Genomic DNA, 17,890 nt, shown 5'->3' with positions numbered 1-17,890 from the left:
AAATCAATGATCCAAGGAAGGATTGAGGCCAAGATCTAGGAACTTATTGATTAGTTTTAAAGGGATGATGGTATTGAATGCTGAGCTGTAATTGATAAAAAGCATCCTGATGTATTCATCTTTGCTGTCCAGATGTTTCAGGGTTGAGTGAAGAGCCAATGAGTTGGCATCTACTGTGGATCTATTTCTCTGGTGGGCAAATTGGAGCAGATCCAAGTCATTTCTCAGAAAATAATTGATATTTCATCACCAACCTCTCAAAACACTTTGTCACTGTAGATGTAAGTGCTATTGATGATAGTCATTAAGGCAGATCACCACGTTCCTATTGGGACCGGTATAATTAAAGCCTTCTTGAAGTAGGTGGGTTCCTCAGACTGCCAAAACGAGAGGTTAAAGATCTCAGTGTACACACCAGACATTTGAACGGCACAGGTTTTTAATACCTGGCCAAGTACCCCATCTAGGCCAGGTACTTTTCATGTGTTCACCCTCCTGAAGGCTACTTGCACATCAGCCTCAGAGACTGAAACCATAGGATCCTCGGAGTCTGTGGGAGTTCATGATGGTTCCTCCATGCTTTGACATCCAAAACGAGCATAAAAGGCAGTGTGCAAACAATTCAGTGACAGGGCAAGTGAAGTTAAGTAAAGTTATTCCCTCTGGTTCAAGAGCCTGATGGTTGAAGTGTAACCTGGTGGTTTGGGTCCTGAGGCTCCTGTACCCTATTTCTGATGGCAGCAGCAAGAAGAGAGCATGATCTGGATGGTGGGGTTCTGGATGATGGACGCTGCTTTCCTGTGACATCACTCCAAGTAGATGTACTCAATGGTGTGGAGGTCCTTACCTATGATGAAATGGACTGTATCCACTACTTCTTGTAGGCTTTTCCATTCAAGGGCATTGGTGTTTCCATTCCAGGCTGTAATGCAACCAGCCACTATACTCTCCGCACATCTATAGAAGTCTGTCAAAGTTTTAGATGAGATGCTGAATCTTTGCAACTTCTAAGAAAGTAGAAGCGCTGCCGTGCTTTCTTCGTAATGGCACTTACGCACTGGACACAAGACAGATCCCCTGAAACGATAACGCCAAGGTAAAGTCACTGACCCTCTCCACTTCTAATCATCTGATGAGGACTGGATCATGGACCTCCAGTTTCCTAGTCCTTAGTCTTGTTGATATTGAGTAAGAAGTTGTTGCTGTGGAACCACTCAGCCAGATTTTTGATCTCCCTCCTCTATGCTGATTCATCACCACCTTTGATTTGGCTAATGACAGTGGTTTCATCAGCAATCTTCAATATGTCATTGGAGCTTAGCCACAGTCATAAGTGCAAAATGAGTAGAGCAGGGGGCTAAGCACACAGCCTTGTGGTGGATCTGTGTTGATGGAGATGCTGTTGCCAATCTGATCTGACTAGGGTCTGCAAGTGAGGAAATCCAGGATCCAGTTGCACAAGGAGGTGTTGAGACCATGGTCTTGAAGATTTTTATAATGCTGTTTACATTGTAAATACATGCTGGTATTTATCTACTTATGCACATTTTTCCATATCTGTACTTCCAACTTTATTTTTATATAATTCTTTATTTATAATTGTTGCATGTCACAGCAATATACCCTTGCAATTCCAAATACATGTAAATGTATATGGCAAATAAAGTTAATCCTTGGTCCTGAATTCCACTTCCCATTCCCACACTGATGTGTCTGTCCATGACCTCCTCTACTGCCAAGGGGAGGAACAACACTTCATATTCTATCTTGGCAGTCTCTAAGCTGATGGCAACAACATTGATGGTAACCATTCTCCTTTGCACCCCACAAACCTTTTGTTTCCGCTATCCCTCTGGCCCCTTTACCCTTTCCCCTACCTTGCCTTCCTGACCTGCCCATCATCCACACCCTTTCTCTGGTTCCCCACCACCTTCGGTTCATTAAATGGTCCACTCTCTGCTCCCATCAGATTCCCATCATGTTCAGCTTTTTTTCCTCTCCCGCCTACCATCTGCCAGCTTCTCACATCAGTCCCACGTTCCCCCCTCCCATCTACCTACCTTTCCCCCCTGACCAGCATCTACCAATCACTTACCAGCTCGCACTCCTCCCCCTTCTCCCAATTCTTTTATCCTGGCTTCAGCTCTCTTTCTTTGTTTCCAGTCCTGATGAAGGGTCTCGACCAGATGCTGCCTGACCTGCTGAGTTCCTCCAGCATATTGTGTGTGTTGGTTGTAATAAGAACAATCAATTTCTCAGCAACTGATGACTTTGGAATACTGGAGGAACTCAGAAGGTCAAATAGCATCTATGGCGAGGAATAAACAGTCAACGTTTTGGACCGAGACCCTTCATAAGGACTGGAAAGGAAGGGGGAAGAAGCCAGAATAAGAAGGTAGAGGGAGGGGATAAAGTTCAAGCTGGGAGGTGATAGGTGAGACCAGGTGAAGGGAAAGGTAGCAGCTGACAGGTGATAGGTGAGACCAGGTGAAGGGGAAGGTAGCAGCTGGCAGGTGATAGGTGAGACCAGGTGAAGGGGAAGGTAGCAGCTGGCATGTGATAGGTGAGACCAGGTGAAGGGGAAGGTAGCAGCTGGCAGGTGATAGGTGAGACCAGGTGAAGGGGAAGGTAGCAGCTGGCAGGTGATAGGTGAGACCAGGTGAAGGGGAAGGTAGCAGCTGGCAGGTGATAGGTGAGACCAGGTGAAGGGGAAGGTAGCAGCTGGCAGGTGATAGGTGAGACCAGGTGAAGGGGAAGGTAGCAGCTGGCACGTGATAGGTGAGACCAGGTGAAGGGGAAGGTAGCAGCTGGCAGGTGATAGGTGAGACCAGGTGAAGGGGAAGGTAGCAGCTGGCAGGTGATAGGTGAGACCAGGTGAAGGGGAAGGTAGCAGCTGGCAGGTGATAGGTGAGACCAGGTGAAGGGGAAGGTAGCAGCTGGCAGGTGATAGGTGAGACCAGGTGAAGGGGAAGGTAGCAGCTGGCAGGTGATAGGTGAGACCAGGTGAAGGGGAAGGTAGCAGCTGGCACGTGATAGGTGAGACCAGGTGAAGGGGAAGGTAGCAGCTGGCAGGTGATAGGTGAGACCAGGTGAAGGGGAAGGTAGCAGCTGGCAGGTGATAGGTGAGACCAGGTGAAGGGGAAGGTAGCAGCTGGCAGGTGATAGGTGCAAGAGGTAAAGGACTTGAGAAGAAAGAATCTGATAGGAGAGGAGAGTGAACCATGGGAGAAAGGGAAGGAAGAAAGTGATCAAAAGGAGGAGATGGATCAGTGAGGATAAGAGAGGGGAAGAGGAGATAAAGACTTTCGGAGATTTGCACTGCTGTATATCCAATGAGATGATACTTCATTTGACACTATCGGCCTGTCAAAAGTACCTCATAGAAACATAGAAAACCTACAGCACAATATAGGCCCCTTGGCCCACTAAGCTGTGCCAAACATGTCCTTACCTGAGAAATTACCTAGGATTACCAATAGCCCTCTATTTTTCTGAGCTCCATATACCTGTCCAGGAGTCTCTTAAAAGACCCTATCACATCCACCTCTACCACCGTCACCGGCAGCCCATTCCATGCACTCACCACTCTCTGTGTGAAAATACTTACCCCTGACATCTCCTCTGTACCTACTTCCAAGCACCTTAAAACTGTTCCTCTTGTGCTAGCCATTTCAGACCTGGTAAAAGCTTCCGGCTAGCCACACGATCAAATCCTCTCATCATCGTATACACTTCTATCAGGTCACCTTTAATCCTCCGTCGCTCCAAGGAAAAAAGGCCGAGTTCACTCAACCTATTTTCATAAAGGCATGCTCCCCAATCCAAGCAACATCCTTGTAAATCTCCTCTGCGCCCTTTCTATGGTTTCCGCATCCTTCCTGTAGTGAGGCGACCAGAACTGAGCACAGTACTCCAAGTGCTGACCAGGGTCCTATATTGCTGCAACATTACCTCTCAGCTCTTAAACTCAATCCCATGATTGATGAAGGCCAATGCACCGTATGCTTCTTAACCACAGAGTCAACCTGTGTAGCACTCCAATCCTCCACACTGCCAAAAGTCTTACCATTAATACTATATTCTGCCATCATATTTGACCTACCAAAATGAACCACCTCACACATCTGGGTTGAACTCCATCTGCCACTTCTCAGCCCAGTTTTGTATCCTATCAATGTCCCGCTGTAACCTCTGACAGCCCTCCACACTGTCCACAACACCCCGAACCTTTGTGTCATCAGCAAATTTACTAACCCATCCCTCCACTTCCTCATCCAGATCATTTATAAAAAAGAGTAGGGGTCCCAGAACAGATCCCTGAGGCACATCACTGGTGACCGACCTCCATGCAGAATATGACCCGTCTACAAACACTCTCTGCCTTCTGTGGGCAAGCCAGTTCTGGATCCACAAAGCAATGTCTCCTTGGATCCCATGCCTCCTTACTTTCTCAATAAGCCTTGCGTGGGGTAACTTGGGATTTCAGAGCCTACTGGTTAAAACACTGCAGAGATTTTTCCAACTCCATGAGCAGGGATTTGCCAAAATTCCCCAGAACTTGTTCTGGGATTCAATACAAAATTTAACCTGATGTAGCTTAACTGGAGGAAAGTATTGGGGTGATGTTAGTTTTTTTTACACAGAGAGTGATGGGTGCGCAGAAGGTCCTGCTAGGGGTAATGGTAGAGGAAGATACATTAGGAGCATTTAAGAAACTCTTAGTTAGGCACGTGGATGATAGAAAAATGGAGAACTAGGTAGCAGGGAAGGATTGGATTGATCTTAAAGGAGGTTAAAAGGTCAGTACAACATTGTGGGGTGAAGGACCTATATTGTGCTGTAGCGTTCTATCTTCCATGTTCTATGATCTAGCCCATTGATTTGGATGCAGGTCGTAGGACAATGGGGATAAGTTATATTTTGTTTTATCATTTGAATTTTGTTTGACTGCTTTAATTCTTTATAATAATGTATTTTTATATTTTTTAAGTTATGCAATATTTATAAGATTGTTTTAATTTAAAAAAAGTGCAGTAGATTACCATAGCAGTTAACTTAATGCTTTAAAGCAAGCGTCCTACAAGATTGGGATTCGATTCTTGCCGCTGACCGCAAGGAGTTTATACATTCTCCTCGTGATTGCATGGGTTTATTCCGGATGCTCCAGTTTCCTCACAAAGACCTACAGGTTAGGGTTAGTGAGTTGTGGTTGAAATCTCTATATAAGTCCAAAAGGCTTTTATTATTATTAAAATGATACCAGTTCTAGTTGAATTGAATTACAGCTATACAGAATAGAATTGGATCAGAGATTCAACAAAGTTGATTCAAGCTGATAATTAAAACCTAAAGCACCTGCTAATCTAGTCAAAGTTAGTGCCTCACACAACATTTACAAGACATAATATTTAGGGTTGAAGAATCAGAGCTATAATCACTGATATACAGTATGTCATGAAATTTGTTGTTTTGCAGCAGCAGTACAGTACAAAAAAAAAGGTACACATTACATATATATATATAAAAATTGTCACTTCTACATTGTGCTGTTGCTTTTGTATTGATATTTATTGTGTTTTATTTTCTGCTGCATCGGATCTGGAGTAAGAATCATTTTTTTCTCCGTTACACTCACGTACTGAAGAATGACGATAAACAATCCTGAATCTTAATCTTTAAACAGATCAGAAAGAGGCTACAGCAATAATCAATGGTGGCTCAGAATAGAGGCTCTATATGGCTCTTTGCTGCTCTGCCTTCTTACAGCATCAGAGAATTAAAAGAAATATGCAGCTATAAGAAATATATTAAAAAAGAGAGCCAAAAGTGAGGTAGGGGTTATGGTCCATCCAGAATTACAACACATGCAATGTACACACATTAGATACTTTATTAGATACACCAGCCATTAATGCAAATATCTAATCAGCCAATCGCACAGCAGCAACTCAATGGATAAAAGCATGCAGACATGGGCAAGAGGTTCAGGTGTTGTTCAAATCAAACATCAGAATGGGAGAAAATGTGATCTAAGTGACCATGGAATGACTTGGTGTCAGATGGGGTGGTTTGAGTATCGCAGAAACTGCTTATCTCCTGGGATTTTCAGACACAACAGTCTCTGGAGTTTACAGAGAAAGGTGTGAGAAACAAAAATCGTCCAGTGAGTGACGGAACTAGGGGCAAAAGCAACATGTTAATCAGAGAGGGCAGAGGAGAATGGCCAGACTGGTTCAAGCTGACAGGAAGGTGACAGCAACTCAAATAACCTTGCATTATGACTGTGGTGTGCAGAAGAGCATCTTTGAAAGCACAACACTTCAACAGAAGCTCACACTGGGTTGCATTCCTGTGTCCACTTCATCAGGTACACTACAGTGGCCACTGAGCATATAAAAACAATGTCTAAGCTGTGCCAAAGGACCGCAAAAAGTGTTCATGGTCCATTCAGAATTAAATCATATGTAATGTTATTCAGAGTTTTCCAAAGTATACAGGAATAATGTTTGTCTCCACTTTCAAGCAAAAAAAACCAAACAATCTCAGTAGTGAACTGAATCACGGACAAACCTTTGCTTTCTTTTACCATCCCTGGTTATCTTCAGTCGTTCAATGTCCATCCAGAGCCACCAGAACTTCTCTCCAGCCGTTCCCTGGAGAAAGCTTTTGAATTTTTCAATGCCGCTTCTGCTCTTGAAATTATAATTGTGATGAGGGGTCACATAACAGAAACTTTTGATACCATTTTCTTCGTCTGAAGAATCAGACTCTGTACTTTCAGCCCCCGTGCCTTCAGTCAAACCATGAGACTTAATATTACTCAATGCAGGTGACTGTTCCACGTTGACTTGCTCAGGTTGAGAAACATTAGGCATTGGAGCTATTTGTGTACTCCCATCCAAATGTTGCTTTGCCTCATGGATCACAGAGGACAGAGTGGTCTCAGTTGTTTTGCCAGTCCTGACCTGTTCTTTATGATCTGTCATACTGAAACCGGCATCAACTTTTTCTTTGTTCTTCGCTATTATGTCTTGCATTCGTTTAATTTCACTCTCTGACTTATGTTCAAAGGAAACTACCTCTGCTGCATCCAAAGCATATTCAGGAATGAATTCAAATAGTGTGTCATCCACAATTCTGGGTTTAGTTAAGTTGCTAGTGCAGCTGTCTTGTTCTAATTTGACCTTTGTTCTTCCCGATTTATCCAGAATTTTCTGACTTTGCAGGCTGTGCATAACTTCATCCAATATCGAAATATCTAAAGTGATTCAATAAATCAAGGAATCATTAATGAATCGTATCAGATTGATCGCAAGGATGTGGTGAGTGTGCATGTGGCTGATCATGCAGTAAATTGAATGGGCCTTCTACACACAGAGCGCTCTCTCTTTTAGGCATGGGCTTTCGAGCGCACTTTTTTTGCCTTGGCACCTCTAATTAGTTGCTCCCGCACTGTACGCTGCCTAGCATGTACCGTTAGTAAATGACTCAGTAAAAGTTTTTAATCATACTACTCCCTTGTCATTCCAGCTCCACACACACGTAACAATTGAGAAATCTGCCATTTTATTAGGTACACACGCAAATCTAATCAGCCAATCATGTGGCAGCAACTCAATGCAGAAAAGCATACAGACATGATCAAGAGGTTCAGCTGCTGTTCAGACCAAACACCAGAATGGGGAAGGAAATCTAAGTGATTTTGACCATGGAATGATTGGCCGTGCCAGATGAGGTGGTTTGAGTATCTCAGAAACTGCTTATGTCCCAAGATTTTCCCACACAGCAGGGTCTAGAGTTTGCAAAGAATGGTGCGAAAAGCAAAAAAAAATACAGTGAGTGTCAGTTCTGTGGCTGAAAATGCCTTAATATTAATGAGACAAGTCAGAGACTGGTCAGAGATTGGACAGACTGGTTCAAGCTGACAGGAAGGCGACAGTAATTCAGATAAACATGCATTACAACAGTGACATGCAGAAGAGCATCTCTGAATTCACAACACGTCAAACCTTGACATGCATGGGCTACAACAGCAGAAGACCATGAACATACACTCAGTGGCCACATGGTTAAGTACCTCCTCTTCCTATAATGTGGCCACTGAGTGTAAATATCATTGTGTACTGAGATTAATGGAGGATCATTAGCCAAATTGCAATGCTTTTTCCCAGCAGGTCCTACCAGCTTTTACAGGTATTCACCCATTTCCCTGTTGAAACGCATTATTGAATCTGCTTTCACTGCGTGTTAGGCAATGGATTCCAAATCATTGTATATTTTAAAATGTTCTTCTCCTGACATCGATTAAGTTAAGCCTGAGTCCTGTGATAACCAACTCTTCTGTCAATGGAAATTACCTCTCCTTGTTTACTCCATTGAGATTTTGAACACTTCTGTCAAACAGATCCTCAATCTTCAATGCCCTTAAGATATAAACCGCTTCTCGAGTCATTTCAAGTTTCTATTGAAAGGGCAAAGGATCAGCAAAATGTCAGAACACCTTAACAAAAGAAGTGCTGGAAACCCCTGCAGGGATGGATTTGTGTTCCCCATAAAAAGTCCGTTATCTTCATTTTCTATAACTTGAAGCAACATCATCAGAACATATGTCCTTCAATGCAAGTTGAAAATAAAATAAAAATTGACACATAAATTCAATGAAAGTGGATTTTATACATCTCAGTCTCTTAGTACTGATTTGTAAATTCAGAAAGGGTGAATTTCTGCTACACAAACACTGTAACATAGGGGTTACCTATATCAGTAATAGTGTTTTTGAATGCAAAACACAGGATGAGGTAACAGGACAGGCCACTACATATCTGGTCTCTTTTACAAAATACACATGTCAGTGAGTGCCCATGTTCAGATTTATTTATGCATGTACATTGAAAAATACAGTGAAATGCATTGCTTACATTAACAGCCAACACACCCAGGGACGTGATGGGGGCAGCCTGCAAGTGTTGCCACGCATTCTGGTCCCACCATGGCATCCTAACCATGCCCAGAAGAACAGCGCAGACCACATCAAAACAGAACATGTCAAGCAACAAAGCAAGAACAGCAATCAAGCCCCATTCTTCTCTCCCTCCCACCCACCCATATTAATAGTCCTCTAACCCCAGGACAGGCCGTCTTTGGCTTACAGCAGACTTGTGGATTTGCAGAAATTGGACTTTTAACTTCTCCACCAGACTCAGGGCTCCAGCAATTAGTCCTTGACTCCTGGACTTCCGATTGACCTTTGGGCTTAGAAATGGATTTCCAATTGATCTTCAGGCTTCTATCTTTGGCATTGACTCAAACTCACCTATGATGGTGAATGAGAACCTGAAGTCCATGCCTCGAGTTCTGGACTTGCCATCAGCCCCTATCTTCACAGGTCTGACAGCCCATCATCCATGTTGTTGGTCTTCAAGTGAGGATTGGAGGCAGACTCTGGCAAATCCCCTAATTCCCCCGCAACCCTGTCCCTTAACTTTAACCAGGCACCCAACTCTGTCCCCAAAACTCTCTCTAATAAAACTAAAAAATCCCTTAAAAACCAAGGTCTGAATTGTGACCTTGATGGAGACTGCAGCTCAGGCACCATCTAATCTACTCTGCATCCGAAATTTGACTCCATTATCTACAAAGGAAACAAATTTCAGAAGCAGATTACAATGTGCAACCACATCTGTCAGCGACAGGAGAAGATAGGTTTCTCCCCAGGGAATGGTTTGGAGTCTGAGACTTGCTACCCAATAGCGCAGTAGAGGAGAAACCCTTATCTTATTAAAAAGCACGTGGATGTACACTTGAGGAGCAGCAACTTGTAGGGTTTGAAAAAATAAAAATTTCGGATGATGGAACTGGGATGGGTTCAGTAGTTCGAATGGTCTACATTGACCAGTTTCTATGATAAATTTTTTCCCCATAATGGCGCCAAGCTGCAGTCTCTGTCAAGGACACCGCACAGACAGTTGACTTTTTTTTTTAAGGGTCATGGGGATGGTTCTGGGGACAAGGAGGTGAGTTAGGGTTTAGGAACAGGGATGTGGAGGGAGTTTGAAGGTCAGGGATGGGAATGTGTTCAGATGTTAACAGACCAGTGCGGAACAAGGGCCGGTGAGCCCCTGGTATGTGGATTGCGAGAGTGGAGTTTAAAGCCCCGTATTCAGGATTCCATTATTATAGAGTCTGGAGATCAAGGCCTGGAGAACCGGCCCTCATCCAGGATCCTCATTCGCTGTCACAGGTGAGTCCTGGGTGGATACCAAAGATCAATGCCAAAAGTCGATCACCATCATAGTGATGGCATGGTAGCCTAGTGGTTAGCACAAGACTTTGCAGTACAGGCGACCGGGTTCAATTCCCACTACTGGCTGTAAGGAGTTTGTACATTCTCCCTGTGACCACATTGGTTTCCTCCAGGTGCTCCGGTTTTCTCCCACTGTCCAAAGATGTACCATTTGGTAGGTTAATTGGTCACTGTAAATTGTCCCCTGATTATGCTAGGGTTAAATACGGGGACTGCCGGGCAGTGTGACTCAAACGGCTGGAAGGGCCTATTCCGCACTGCGTCTCAATAAATAAATAACAAGTCCAGAGCGAAACCTAAAGGCCGGAGCCCTAAGTCTGCAAATCTTGGTGAGTTCTCTGGGGAGGATGAAGGTACAATGAGTCCATTGGAGGCTGAATACCTAAGGCAGCCTGTCTCCCGGGGTTAGGGATCTGTGATTGTGCATTGGAACGCGTGTTTGGAGGAATGGGGCTTGATTTGCTGTTGGTTTTTCACTTGCTATGTTCTGTCTCATTGTGTTCTGCTGAGCATAGTGGGCATGCTACGTCAGTGCTGGAATGTGTGGTGGCACTTGCAGGCTGCCCCCAGCATATCCTTGGGTGTGTTTAGTTGTTAACATAAGTGAAGCATTTCACTGTATGTTTCGATATATATATATATACAATAAATAAATGAATCCCAATCTGAATCTGCTGCCGTGCGTGGGAACTCCAGGTACTCGCCTGGTAGGAGGTGGCGTCATCTCGAGACGCAGGCCTCGGACAGCAGTCTGTCCACAATGCCGAGTGCTTGTGGGCAGCGTGGTCAGACTGGAACGAAAGTGAATGCGGGTAGCTACCAGAGAGAAAGACTGTATGGGCAGCTAAGGAGACCACTGCCTACACCGGCAATAATACTGAGAACACAAGTTCTAGAAACTAATTCCACAACCCTTGGACTCATATTCAAAGATTTGTGTTCTCATATTATTTATTGACTTATTTTATTTGCATGGTTTGTCCTTTTTTTGCACGTTGGTTGCCTGACACTAACAAGAGGAATTCTGCAGATGCCAGAAATCCAAAGCAACACACACAAAGTGCTGGAAGAACTCAGCAGGTGAGGGAGCATCCGTGGAAATGAACAATCGACGTTTTGGACCAGGACCCTTCCTTGGGATGGGAAAGACAACAGAATGAAAAGTTGGGGGAAGGGGAAGGAGGATAGCTGGAAGTTGATAGGTGAAGCCATTAGGGTGGGAAAGGTAAAGGGCTGGAGAGGAAGGAATCTGATAGGAGAGGAATGTGTCATGAGTCAGGTGTTGAATCAGGACCCAACTGCAGAACACAAACACTGGAGTCCCAAAACCAGGACGAGACAGAACCCAAGGACAGGACAGGATGTAGTCTAGGCAGGGGAAGCAGGACCAGGACAAGGGATTGGGAACAAGGAGCCTGGGGTGGACTCCAAGCCCCAGACTGGACAAGGACCTAGAACCTGGGTCTTGCCTCAGGCTCAGACCCCCAAACACAGGCAAGGACGTGACAAGGCTAGGCTAGGGACTTGGGGTCTTGAGGCTTGAGGCTGCAGGCTTGGGTCTTGGAGCTTGGATACGCGCGGCTGGAGCTAGGGGCAGACTAGGAACTGTACATCAACATGGAGCCAGGACTTATCTTTAACAAGGCACTGACATGAGACAGGACAGTACACAGGCATAGAGCCAGGACTTATCCACCAACAAGCTGGGACTCATCTATAATTCCACACCAAGGTGAGGCAGGACCATTCATCAGGTAACAGCAGAATAGCCTGACCTACCCAACAGAGGCAAAGGCAAGACAAGACAGATTCCCCACACAGGGCAACAGCAGAACAGCCAGACTTACCCCACAGGGGCAAGGACAAGAGACAAACACCAAAGAACAACAAACAGTTCCATCTCTGCCTCAGGGTAGCTCCAAGTAGCCATTACAGCTGGCAGCCTTGGCTGGCTACAGAAGCAACCAGATCCCTAACTAGCTCAGAGTGGCTGACAGCCACCCAGCTGGCCCAGGAAACAACTGAATCCATACCACAATGACCACTCTGACTACCAGCAAGGCTCCCAGAAGCCATGGGTCTCCAACACAGCCCCAAGGATGGCAAGCATCCATTCTAGCCATCCATGACTTAACAACTCCCCCTCCCTCCAACCACACTCAATACCAGGGCCGCTTATATTCCCAGTTCCAATATGAGCCTCAGGTGTTTCTGGTTAAGTCCAACCACAGTAAGGGACCACTGGAAAACACGGAGTCCGCGGACCGGACCACGGACTTCGGACTGAACCACCACAGAATGTGAACCAAAGGGAAGGAGGAGGGGATCCAGGAGGTGGTAACAGGCAGGTGAGAAGATGTAAGAGGCCAGTGTGGGGAATACAAGAAGAGGGTAAGGGGAGGGAATAATTTTTTTACCAGAAGGAGCCCTTTCTCCACCATTGATGCTGCCCTCATCCACATCTCCTCCATTTCCTGAACATCTGTGCTCATCCAATCTTCTTCCCGCCTTAACGGTGTTAGTTCCTGGACCTTACCTTCTGCCTCATGAGCCACCAACACATCACTCTTCGCAATGTCCACCACCTCTAAAGGAACCCTATCACCAAACATATCTTTACCTCCCACTCTCTGCTTTCTCCAAGGATCATTCCACCCCCTCCCCCCGTGATTCCCTTGTCCACTCATCCCTCCCCACTAATCTCCCTCCCGGCAGTTATCCCTGTAGGTGGCCATAGAGCTACAGCTGCCCATTCCCCTCCTTCCTCACCTCCACTCAGGGCCACAAACAGTCCTTCCGGGTGAACACTTCACCTGCGAATCTTCTGGGGTAGTCTACTATCTCCATTGCACCCAATATGGCCTCCCCTACATTGCTGAAACTCGTCGTAAATTTGGGTACCACTTTGTTGAGCACCTCCATTCCATCTGCCAAAGCCAAAGGTTCTCAGCGGCCAAGCACTCTAAGTCCGACTCCCATTCCCATTCCAACATATTGGTCCATGGCCTCTTCTTGTGCCAAGATGAGGCCACCCTCAGGGTGGAGAAGCAATACCTTACATTCCACCTGGGTAACCTCCAACATGATGGCATGAATATTGACTTCCCCTTCTGGTAAAAAATATTTCTTTCCACCTCCCCTCTTCTATTCCCCACTCAGTCCCCTTCTTACCAGCCTATCACCTCCCCTTGGGTACCACCCTCCTTTCACTTTTCCTAGGGTCCACTCTCCTCTCCTATCAAATTCCTTCTTCTCCAGCCCTTTACTTTTCTCACCAACCTACCTTCACCTAGCACCTTCCAGCTGGCCTCCTTCCCCCCACCACCTTTTTATTCTGACACCTCCTTTCCAGTCCTGAGAAAGGATCTCAGCCTGAAACATCGACTGTTTATTCATTTCCATGGATGCTGCCTGGCCTGCTGAGTTCCTCCAGCATTTTGTGTGGTTGTTTGTCAGTGTTTGTTTTTGAGTAGCTTTTCATTGCTTCTATTGCATTTCTCTGCTCTACTGTGAATGCCTGCAAGAAAATGAATATCGAAGTAGTACATGGTGACGTATACGTATTATACTAACAAATTTACTTTGAACTTTGAGGCATATCCAACCATTATTGGGCTCTGCATACTAATGAGGGGGGAAGGGACTTCTTTGGGGAGTGTAACCATAGGCAAGTCTATAGTTGGTTCATAAGAGCAGGCAGGGAGAAGTTTCAGGGATTTTATGGTGAGGATGGCAGGCTACTGATCCTAATGTTACAGATGTAATTCCACAACAGGGAGTTGTTTGTCTGCTCTCGGCTCTATAGACCAGCAGAGAGCAGAGGTTCATGCCAGCCGGCAGCATGTAACAGTGTATACAGGAACTATGGGACAAAGAATACACCCGTGAATCAGAGCTCTGTGCAATGATGCTAAACAAAGCACCAAGTAGCCTCATTTCTTTCCTCAATTTCTTTAATCAATATTGCTAAGTCAATTTTAGCCTATTTTCTCTCTGAAGTAGGTAACTCTGGAATTAGGTACTCAGTGACAGTCAGAAATATCATTTTTCCTTATCTCTCAGTCTCTTTCACTCAGATGCCCTGTTCACTGTACTGGACATTAGATATCCACTATCAAGCAAATGAAATAATTATAGAACATAGAACATTACAGCACAATGCAGGCCCTTTGGCTCACCATGTTGTGCCAACCTTTTAACTATCCTAAGGTCAGTCTACCCTTCCCTGCCACATAGCCCTCTATTTTTCTACCACCTATGTGCCTATCTCAGAGTTTCTTAGAAGGCTCTGATGTACCTGCCTCTACCATCATCCCTGGCAGGGGATTCCATACACTCACTATTCTGTGGAAAACTTAACCTCTGACATCCTGCCCACGTTTCTCCAATCACCTTAAAATTATGCCCTTTGGTACTAGTTACTTCCACTCTGGGAAAATATCCACTGAATCTATGCCTCTTCAGATCTCTATCTTATAAACAACTCTATCAAGTCACCCCTCACCTTCCTTGACTCCAAAGAGAAAAGCCCTAGCTCACTCAACCTCTCCTCAAAAGATGTGCTCTCCAATCCAGGCAGCATCCAGGTAATTCTCCTCTACACCTTCTCTTAAGTTTCAACATCCTTCCTATAATGAGGTGACCAGAACTGAACACGATATTCCAGGTTTTTCCTGACCAAGGTTTTATAGATCAGCAACATTACCTCACACCTCTTGGACTCAATTTCCTGACTATTGAAGGCCAACACACCATACTCCTTCATAACAACTTTATCAACTTGCGTGCCAACTTTGAGGGATCTATTGAAGTGGACCTCAAAATCCCTCTGGTCCTCCACATGTCTAAGAATCCAACCATTAAACTTGTATTTTCCCTTGAAATTCAATCTTCCAAAATGAATCACGTCCCACTTTTCGGGATTGAAGTCCATCAGCTTCATCTCAACCCGGCTCTGTATCCTATCAATGTCCCGTTGAAACCTATGACAACCTTCTACATTATCCACAACACCATCAACTTTCATGTCATCTGCAAACTTACTAACCCACCCTTCCACTCCTTCATCCAAGTCATTTATAAAAATCACAAAGAGCATGGGTCTCAGAACAGATCCCTGTAAAACACCACTGGACCCAACCTCCAGGCAGAATCCATAACCATCCTCAGCCTCCTATAAGCAAGCCATTTCTGCATCCACACAACCAGGTCTCTATGACTCAGATGCCCCGTTCACTAAACTTGCATTTAGATTTGTACGGTCAAGCATAAATGGATGCTGCTATTCTACATTGAACAGCCAATGAAAATCAACCAGACCAGCTTCAGATTGTTACAAAAACTTCTCTTGTTCTCAGCATCAAGGGGCTTAGTTACACAAATCTCAACAAAACTGTTTTTGAACAATGACAAAATGTAATGGATGCATGAGTGACAAATTGAACTAATTCTGAACGCATGAGGAAAATCACTTGCAAGGTAAAATGGTTTAGTAAAATGCTGTTGACTGTTTGAACACTTTGCCATACAACACTGTTACCACTGGCAACTGCTTTTGTTTGGGTAAAGTAGTGTTTGGTCCATTTATAGTAACACACACAAAATGTTGGAGGAACTCAGCAGGTTAGACAGCATCTATGGAGAGGAATAAACTGTCAATGTTTTGGGCTGAGACCCCTCATCAGGACTGAAAAGGAAGGGGGTTAGAAGCCAGAATAAAAACGTGGGATGGGGGGGGGGAGAACAAGCTGGAAGGTAATAGGTGCAGCTGATTGAAGGGGAAGGTAGGTGAGTGGGAGAGGGAGGGGTGAAGTGAGAAGCTGAGAGATGATGGCAAGTGAAAGAGGCAAAGGGCTGAAGAAGAATGAATCTGTTAGGATTGGAGAGTAGAATCTGGTAGGAGAGTGAAACATGGGATTGGAGAATGGAACATGGGATTGGAGAGTGAGATCTGTTAGGATTGGAGAGTAGAATCTGGTAGGAGAGTGAAACATGGGATTGGAGAATGGAACATGGGATTGGAGAGTGAGATCTGTTAGGATTGGAGAGTAGAATCTGGTAGGAGAGTGAAACATGGGATTGGAGAATGGAACATGGGATTGGAGAGTTAGATCTGTTAGGATTGGAGAGTAGAATGTGGGATTGGAGAGTAGAATCTGGTAGGAGAGCGGAACATGGGATTGGAGAGTGGGATCTGGGAGGAGAGTGGAACATGGGAAGTGGGAAGGAGGTGGGGAACCCCAGAGGGGTAAGAAGGAACGTTTATGTTTTGAACACATCTGGAAGTACTTAGCTGGACTGCAGAATTTCTGCTTTCTAAATTGTGATTTTGTTGCTTAAGTTTTTACAACAACCTAAGCATAAAAATAAATTTGTGTTTTTCCTCTAGTTACGTCAGCCAGAATTCTGAACAATATTCAGTAACTCTGTGGTTCAATTCATTTTCATCAAAAGTAGAGAAGTTCACTCCATCATGTCTTACCAGAAGTCCCTCTCTCTGCAGGCCTCACTGTGGGACGTTGAGTCCCTGCAATAATTTTGCTGATAGTCTTGGTGCTACGCATTGGAAACTCATCCTCTTCTCCTGTGACCAACACCTCAGACAGGTCGCTGGAGGCCTACACAGACAAGTGATCATTTTAATCATTCCACTCTATTGCATGTTTATCAGCAGAGACACAAGTGACTGTAGATGCTGAAGTCTGGAGCCATACTCAAGATTATGGAAGAAGTCAGCCGGTCAGGCAGCATCTGTGGAGGAAGGCAAACAGTTGGTGCAGCTTTTGTGGAGGGAAGCAGAGAGTCCTCTGGACTGATGGATAGAGGAATGATGGTCAGTACAAAAAGGTGGTGGGAAGGGGTGGAGCGAGGGTTGGCAGAAAAATACAGTGGATTCCGGTTAATCGGGGAAGCCACTTGTTTGGGACAGGAGATCAAAAACAAATTGAGAAAATAGCCGAGATTGCCTTTGTTTATTTGGGACACTCTTCCACTTACTTGGGCCAGGAGGTGGTCAGTCATGTGCGTTTTTGTGACTGTTAGACACTACACCGTGCTTAGGGACAACAGTTGTTTCAGTTGCGTGTTATGATATCCATTTGGGCCAGTAGAAGCTGATTCAAAAAGCAGTGATTTCCGAATTTTTTAAAATTTGACTTTAAAAATTTTTTCCGCCCCTTGCCATGAAAAGATTTAACACCAGCCAAAATAATTACCCTTCTGGACCAAATTAAAAGCCATCTGCCTAGCACACCCATTGTCAGCTGGCAGAGATTACTGGAGTGCCAAAATCTACAACTGCGCGCTTGATAAATCAGCAAGATAAACTGCGAAAAGACTGGGAGTAGCACAAGGGACAACAGGGAACATCCCAAAAACAAAAGACTGAAGGTAAGGATCCAGATGTTGAAGAGGATTTCCATTGTAACTGGACAAGGTGTGATTGTGTGAGTGGACCAATGTTAAAAAAAAAAGTCAGAGGAGCTAGCTAAGAAGCTGAGTCATAAGATTTTAAAGCACCTGATGGTAGGTTGTCTCGATGGAAATGTAAGCACCACGTTAAGCTGAAGAAAGCACCCGGCGAGAAAG

The 17,890-nt window shown here is 44.8% G+C and overlaps 1 protein-coding gene across 1 annotated transcript in view; it reads right to left on the bottom strand.

Moving 5' to 3' along the window:
• The window catches only part of LOC140715396 (regulator of G-protein signaling 22-like), a 70,285-nt gene that overhangs the window by 23,831 nt on the left and 28,564 nt on the right, over positions 1-17,890 (bottom strand). Inside the window, exons 7-8 of the mRNA XM_073027942.1 lie at positions 16,785-16,920; positions 6,571-7,258 (exon numbers count right to left, since the gene is read on the bottom strand). Of these exons, the coding sequence (XP_072884043.1) occupies positions 6,571-7,258; positions 16,785-16,920 (824 nt within the window). The remainder of the gene's footprint in view (positions 1-6,570; positions 7,259-16,784; positions 16,921-17,890) is intronic.

This window comes from Hemitrygon akajei, chromosome 1 (assembly GCF_048418815.1).
Source record: "Hemitrygon akajei chromosome 1, sHemAka1.3, whole genome shotgun sequence".
Taxonomy (NCBI): Eukaryota; Metazoa; Chordata; class Chondrichthyes; order Myliobatiformes; family Dasyatidae; genus Hemitrygon; species Hemitrygon akajei.
This window is presented reverse-complemented; position numbering and strand designations above follow the sequence as displayed.